Raw genomic sequence first — 6,886 nt, 5'->3', positions numbered from 1 at the left:
TTCCATGCAGTGCAGCAAACCACAGGGCATCTGCTAAGTGGCGGAGGAGGGCAGAACCCGCTTCTCAAGGGTTCCACTAGACCAGCGTTGTCCTCCACATGGCAGAGACCTGGTTGAGCACTGATGGCAGGGCCTGCCTCTGACCATCACTCTGTGACCTCACTCTTGTGAAACGATCCCGGTGACGGTCAACACCTCCTCTCAGAGCACAAGATGGACTTGAGAAGACCCCGCTGCTCCGCAGTGATAGAGAAAGCACAGACGCAGAGCTTTGAACTGACCCCAGCCCTCCCACCCCACCACAACCGGCATCTCTTCTCCAGCCCGTGAGAATGAACACAGAGAGGCCAAGAGTCACCTTAGAAAGGCAGCTTTGCTTTATTCTCTCAATGCCGATGCGGGGTGGGGGAGGGCGGCCTGTTTGCCTCCAGCTGAGGCTCTCCGAGTTACACACTTGGCAGCGGGGGTACGGCGGGCGCTCGGGTCCAGGCCTCTCCCGCAGCTCACCATGGGTCTTGTCACCAAAACCTTCCCCAGCTACTTATGCCTTAGCTCTCCCTAGGTCATCGGGGAAGTAAGTGGCCCCCAGGGCCGGCCACACAAGCCACATTGGAGGCTCCCCATCCCCACACCTCAAGGGCGGAGATGCCCAAGAAAGCTGCTTCCTATTCTCCTACCCTCCCCCCCCCCCCCCCCCCCCCTGCCCCAGCCCTCCCTCTCCTCCTCCCCCCCCACCTCCTTCCCAGCCATCACTGGGGGTTCCACTTTCATCAGGCTGCCTGAAGGAGCTGCCAGCCCCCCACCCCAGCAGATCCACAAAACAAAAAGACAACAATTGGCAAGCACAGAAAAGGGGGAAAAAAACAAACCCACAAAACCCAGGGGTGCCTTTGTCTACAAATAACCAAGGCCTCCGGCAGGGGCGAGACTGTGCACAGCTTCAAAGCCCGGCATTCTCTTGTGCTTAGGACAGTCCTCTTGACCTCTGATTTCTAGCTGGACTTTTCCTGTCCCCAAGCACCCACGCTGAGAGCTCTGGGGGGTGCGCGTGTGCGTGCGTATATGTGCCTGGGCCTGTGTTGCGCACAAATGGCCCACACGAAGCTGAAGGGGGGCCTGCGACAGGCCTGCCCCTGCACCATGCCTACTGTTGACGCGGTCACCAAACTCGGAGAGCAGGAAGTAGCCGACAGAGAGAAGCGTCCCTTCTCCTGGGGGTTTCTCTCTGGTCACAAAGTCCTGTGCGCACGCACGGACACACACTAGATTCTAAGGGAGAGCAGGGAATGGGTGTCTTGGGAGGCTCACTGGACCTGGGCTGGGTCGGGGGGCCCGCCCCGGAGTGCGGCGGGGCTCAGACGGTGGTGACGGAGAGCAGAGGGTTGTAGACCCGCTTGCCATCAGCAGAGCGTGTGCCGTGGGCCAGCATCTCCTGGATGGTGATCCAGTTATCCAGGATCTTCTTGTTCCGCTTCTTCATGGTTTTGCGGTGGCTCAAGGCGATGATGTTGAGCTCAGCCTTGCTGTCGCCGTTCTGCTGCTCCCTCAGGCACTCCAGCCGGCTCTGCATCATGAACTCGCGCCGCTTCCGCTGCTCCCGCGCCCGGATCAGGTGCTGCTTCCGCTCCTCCTTGCTCCAGTAGCGGCCCATCTTCATCTCGCTCACCGCGTCGTCGTCCGTGGTCATGCCGCTGCGCTCCTCGCGGATCTTCAGGGCCCGAGCTTTGAGGAGGCGATCGCGCACGGGCCGCTTGGCCACATAGCGGGTCCCGTCGCTGCGCACCTTGACCTTCCACTCCATGCGGGGTGCTTCGGGGGCCACTGCGGCCCCGCCCACGCGAGGGCCTGCAGCCAGACTCAGGGGGCCCTGGCCCAGCTCCTCCAGGCTGCGCGGCGGGGCCAGCTGTACGCAGCTGTGGTAGTGCTCGGCCTCCTGGCCCTGGCCGCGGTGGCGCCGAGACAGGTATGGGCTGCCTTCGGGACCCACGCGCTCCAGGGTCGCGCCCGTCTTGGGGCTTCGGCGGACACGCTCCTCCGCGTGCTGTCTCCTGCCCACCTCGGGATCCCGGGAAAGAGAGCGGAACTTGGCGGGGCTCCCCTGCAGGGGGGGTGCCTTGGGGTGGGCGCTGACCACGGGGCCGGAAGGGGTCCGGTTCAAGTTGGAGTTGCCGGCAGCAGCCCGCCGCAGGGGGCTCTCCGGCGAGGGCTCGGCGAGCAGTGGGGTGCTGCGGCAGCTCTCCCCAGTGTTGTAGGCGCTGGTGCTGTCCTTGTCCGACTTCTCGGGCAGCTCGGAGATGTCTGACAGCTCGTGCTTCTTGGGCTCCCCGGCAGCCAGGTCGTAGAGACTCTCCTCCTCCAGCAACCAGGCCTTCATGCAGCGCTCCCGCAGCTGCTGCATCTTCTGCGCCCGCAGGATGTTCCGGCACTTGAACTCCAGGTGCCGCAGCTCCTCCTCCAGCATGGCCATCTCGTGGCCCAGGCTCTCGTTGCGGTTCACGTCCAGGGCACTATTGCCACCCGCAGCACGGGGGAAGAGCAGGCCCGGCTGGTTGCCATTCTCCAGATGGCCCTTGATCTCCAGCAGCTCCCGGTAGCGCTCGTACTCCTCGTCGGTGAGGCCGGGGACGTCGCCTCCGCCCAGCCCCGCCCCCTCTGCCAGCAGCGAGTCCATGCTGAAGTGCAGGTCCCGGCTCTTACGCAGGGCACCAGGGGTGTTGGCGGCACTGGCGGGCTCGTCCCCCAGAAGGTCGTGCTCGGAGCTCTCCTCGGTGCGGGTGCTCTCATCAGTGCGGCCCACACCGCTGTCCAGCTCCTGGCTGTTGCTCAGACCCGTGCCCACATCGGGGACCCCTTTCTCCTCTTCATGGCCGAGCTGGGGCAGAAAGAGGAGTCCCACTCGGTATGGGTCCCGCCGGCCAGGCTTGGGGTCAGAAGGGCCTTCGGGTCCAGCCCATCTACCACATGCCCCAGCCCCCTGGCCCCCCCACCCGCCCTGCCTCCTTCCTCACCTGCTGGGCAGGGGGGGATCTCAGCTTCCGTGCACGCAGGTCCCCCTCGTGCTCAGAGCCAAATTCATCCAGAAAGTCATCCCGGTCACTGTCCTTCCACCGCTTTGCCAGCTGCAGACACAGAACTTTGCTGTCCCCACTGCTTTAAGGACCGCCCAGGACACAACCCCAGTGGTTGCCTTTAAGTACCATACCCGGTCTCCTGGTCTCAGGGAGGTTGAATGAACCCAGGCGAGAGGGCAGCCGCAGCACACTCAGTCATCAGAGGCCGGAAGGGGAAATGGGCCCCAAAGACACGCCCCACCCTCCATCAGCAGCCCCCACAGAAAGCCCGATGCCAGGGGTCCCGGAGGGCCCTGCCAGGTGCACACACACCTGGCTCTCAGGCCGGGCCACCAGCAGGGAAATGTTGGTGTTCTCCTCCTGGCTCAGAATGGCCACCGCCTCCTCCCGGTTCTGGACGTCCACACCGTTGATCTGCATGCAACAAGCCAAGGGACCATCACACAGAATGCCAGGGCTGGCTCTGGGGCAGGCCCTACCCTAGTGGAGCGTCCTGGGTTAGGAAAGGCTCTTGAGCTCTGACAGGATGGAAATGAAGTAGAAGGTGCCCAGGGAGAGGAAGGGGTCCTCGTGCCAGAGCAGCACAGACACTCGATGCCAGCAGATCTCCCAAGGCAGCCGGACCGGAGAGAGAGAAGACCCAGCCCCGGTTTCAGGCACAGCAGGATGTCTAGCCATCGGGCGAGGCTCTTGGCAGGAGAGAGCTGGGACTGGCTAGGGAGAGGTCAGTGGGCGGCCAGGGCATCGGGGCCATGGTCAGGCCTGCCCGCACCGCCCGCACGCACCCACTCACCTGGATGATACGGTCCCCCTCGCGGATTCGGCCGTCTTTAGCTGCGATGCTATTGGGGTTCACCTGCAAGGCAGATGCATCATGGGGACCTGGCATCCTTCACTCGGGTTCCCTTTTGGGAGCAAGGGGCAGCCTCACCTTGGGGAGGGGGTTCTGAAGCCAAACTACAATCTCCTGGCTTGCTCCCTCTTCAGCTCAGACTGGAAGCTTCCGAGCTCCAGGAGGCAGGGACAAAACAGTGGGTCTTGGGCTAGTCACCTCTCTCCAGCACGAGCCAGCTAAAAGCTCCCCAGGCCCAGGCCCAGGCCCCCAGCGGTCTCTCGTAGACTCTCGTGCGTGGAAACCTGTTCTTTTCCACGCCAGAGGCCGGGCAAATGCAGGCAATGCAAGTGCAGGAAGCCGAACACTTCCCCGCACTTGGCCCCACCCACACCAGCTCTGGGGCTCAATGGGCAGGAAGGTATCCATGCAAAGGTTGACTTAACAAGAATGCGGGCGGCTGGATGCACCATGTCCACCAAGGACAGGTGGGGAAGAACAACCCTATGAGTTCCAGGGGGCGCTGGCTGCGGGCTGTGGGAAGAAGAGCAAAGCCAGGCCCAGACCTCAGCCTCGCTCCCAGTCCCGAGTCTCCCGGGGAGGATGGCGGGGGCCGAACACGTGCCCCATGATACTGAGCAGGCGCCGCCCCTGGCAGCCAGGGCATTGCGGGCTGCCTTAGAGCCCCGCACCGCATGGAAATGCCACAGGGATCGGGGTGGTGTGGGCACTCTTCATGGGGCTGCCGTGTCACCCGCCACCACGATGCCCCGCCCTCCCCACTGCGGGTGCCAAGTGCAGCCTGGGGGTCCGGCGCCTGAGGAGGAGGCCTGGAGCCCCACCACCTCCTAGAGGGCCCGCCCCCACGCCCCGCCGCCGTACCTCTCCAACATAGATGCCCAGGTCCTCCTCCTCGTCCGTGCGGTAGCACACCATCAGGCCGAGCTTGTCCCGGTGGCTGGTCTTATACAGCTCCACCTCCTGCCACAGCGGGCGCGGGGGAAGCAAAGGGAGAAAGCCCCCAAAACCGGTGAGCACGGAGGCATGCTAGCGGGTGGCAGCCGCGGCCCAGCCCCAACCCCGGCAGCTCGCCACCGGAAGCAAGTTTCCAGCCTCCAGCTTAGAGGGTCTCTCTTACCATCCCAAGTGGCGCACGTGTGCCGCGGTCTCCCCTGCCAGGAAATGCCCGAGACACATGCGAGACGCACGGGACACACAGATCACAGACATGCGTGGGACACAGACTCACTGACACAGACTGACTAAGGGACCTTGCCCACGCCCCTCCCCGACTCAGCCCGATCTGACCCGCCTTGGCCCGTGAGCCGGAGTAGGCAGCCGTGCATCTTGGCCGCTGGGGACAAGGGGAGCCAGGCCTGAGCTGGGCTGCGGACAGCCGTCCCGGGGCCGGCTCCTGAAGCTGGCTCACCTCATACTCCAGCTCGTCCATGCGGTCTGCCTCCTGCGGGCCGCCCTCCATGAACTCCGCCGGGTCATAATACTCATGGCTGATGGGGGGGCTGCCCAGGAGAAGTGAGGTCAGGCCAGCCATCTGCTCCTCTAGTGCCCTAGCCCCAGCTCCTGGGCTGGCCGCTCCCACTGAGCTCAGCATGGAGCCCCTCGTTCTGAGCTACATGCATCCATGCAAAGACCAGGAATGCTTCTTGAACGGGAGTGTGCAGGGCTCTGCACGGAGGACAAGGGCATGCCTCGCTCTCCCCACTCCATCCCGCCCTGTCGCCCAGCCCAGCCGGCAGGGTACCCACTTCTCCAAATTGCAGTTGCCACCCACCCCACCCCGGCACTGGTCCCGCCCATGCAACGCCCCCAGGAGTTATCCAGGCCCCAGAGGACTGCTAGGGAGTAGAGGAGGACCCACTCTACCTCCAGGGGCAGCCCTCCTTGCCCCAAAGGCTAAGCGCGGCTGCCAGCGGCCAGGGGCCTCACTCTCTGCAGAGGAGGGCATCCCGGGACCCCCGCCCTGAGGCACGGGTTTAGATTAGCGGAATGAGCCACCTGGCCTGGATGAGACGCCCTTCTTCCGAAGGGGCCAGAAAGAAGCCGAAGAGATGGAGGAAGTTCAGAGCAGGGAAAGGATGGGACAGATAAGGATGTGAGAAGATTCAAGGAAGGATGCTTGAGAGGCAGAAGACGATGGACGGCAGAGAAGACAGGTGGAGGAGGAGGAGCGGAGGCCCCCAACCTTCCAGGAGCAAGGTCCCGGGAGGGGGAGGGGAGATACCAAAGGGAGCCTGTGTGTGAAGCCTCCCCGGTCCCTGCACCGGCTGCTGTCCAGCCTGAGGCCGCAGACGCCTACAGACTGCTGAGCCCTTGGACGTCCCAGTCGGCTCTGGAGGCCAAGCAGCCTGCTTCCTGCCCAAGAGGGCAGGCCAGGCAGGGTCTCCCTGCCACGCCCAGAGCTGCGGCGACGTAGCCTCTGGGTGGCGTGCCCTCTCTGGAGGCAGGGCCCGGGGCCCTCCTGAGGGCGACTCACAGCTCAGATAGGACGTACGGCTCCAGGATGACCATGGGCGGGGTGGGCGGGCGCAGCTTGCCCAGCGCCATGATATGCTCAAAGGTGATGTCGGTCTGAGTGCCACTGTCCACCAGCTGCAGGTCATGGCATGAGCTGTCCCCCCGGAGGCGGGGGCTGCGTCTCAGCACCTGGATCACTAGAGGCTCCTTGGAGGAGCGGAGGGCCTCCAGGGTTTGCTCCTGAGACAGCTTGGAGAGCTCCTTCCCGTTCACCTGCAGCAGAGACACGCCCCCGTGAGAACCCGCCCGCTGCTCGGCTCTCCATGGCCAAGTGCGCTCTCCACCCTCATGCCCGGGGGAGCCCCACATCTCAGCCCTACCCCTACATGGTGCTGCCTGGGCCTGAGGGAGCCCCCAGGACTCCACCCCCACCCTAGAACGTCATCCAGCAGGAGCCCCCCCAGGCTTCGGTCCTCAGTGCTCCTGAGGACCTGCTTCTCCTCCAGGC

The 6,886-nt window shown here is 64.3% G+C and overlaps 1 protein-coding gene across 2 annotated transcripts; it reads right to left on the bottom strand.

Moving 5' to 3' along the window:
* Positions 1-354: 354 nt before the first annotated feature.
* PDZD4 (PDZ domain containing 4) lies at positions 355-6,676 on the bottom strand. 2 transcript variants are annotated; one of them, XM_059384760.1, is made up of 7 exons: positions 6,398-6,676; positions 5,333-5,423; positions 4,786-4,884; positions 3,865-3,927; positions 3,384-3,485; positions 3,009-3,119; positions 355-2,872 (listed from the first exon to the last, which is right to left on the bottom strand). In XM_059384760.1, the coding sequence occupies exons 1-7, from the start codon at positions 6,466-6,468 to the stop codon at positions 1,355-1,357; spliced, it is 2,055 nt and encodes a 684-aa protein (XP_059240743.1). In that variant the 5' UTR covers positions 6,469-6,676; the 3' UTR covers positions 355-1,354. The 2 variants fall into 2 exon arrangements, with proteins under 2 accessions (XP_059240743.1, XP_059240744.1); XM_059384761.1 differs by having other exon boundaries at positions 6,416-6,676.
* Between the last annotated feature and the right edge of the window lie 210 nt (positions 6,677-6,886).

This window comes from Mustela nigripes, chromosome X, assembly GCF_022355385.1.
Source record: "Mustela nigripes isolate SB6536 chromosome X, MUSNIG.SB6536, whole genome shotgun sequence".
Taxonomy (NCBI): domain Eukaryota; kingdom Metazoa; phylum Chordata; class Mammalia; order Carnivora; family Mustelidae; genus Mustela; species Mustela nigripes.
Note: the sequence above shows the minus strand (reverse complement) of the source record. Positions and strands in the feature narration are given on the sequence as shown.

Bases quoted from the DNA above. Each gene is read 5' to 3' on its own strand.
- PDZD4 (XM_059384760.1), bottom strand. From the start codon at position 6,468: ATGGCGCTGGGCAAGCTGCGCCCGCCCACCCCGCCCATGGTCATCCTG. The intron at 4,885-5,332 runs GTGAGCCAGCTT...CCGCTGTGGCAG, and splicing joins TGGACGAGCTGGAGTATGAG to GAGGTGGAGCTGTATAAGAC. The intron at 3,486-3,864 runs GTGAGTGGGTGC...TGTTGCATGCAG, and splicing joins AGGGGGACCGTATCATCCAG to ATCAACGGTGTGGACGTCCA.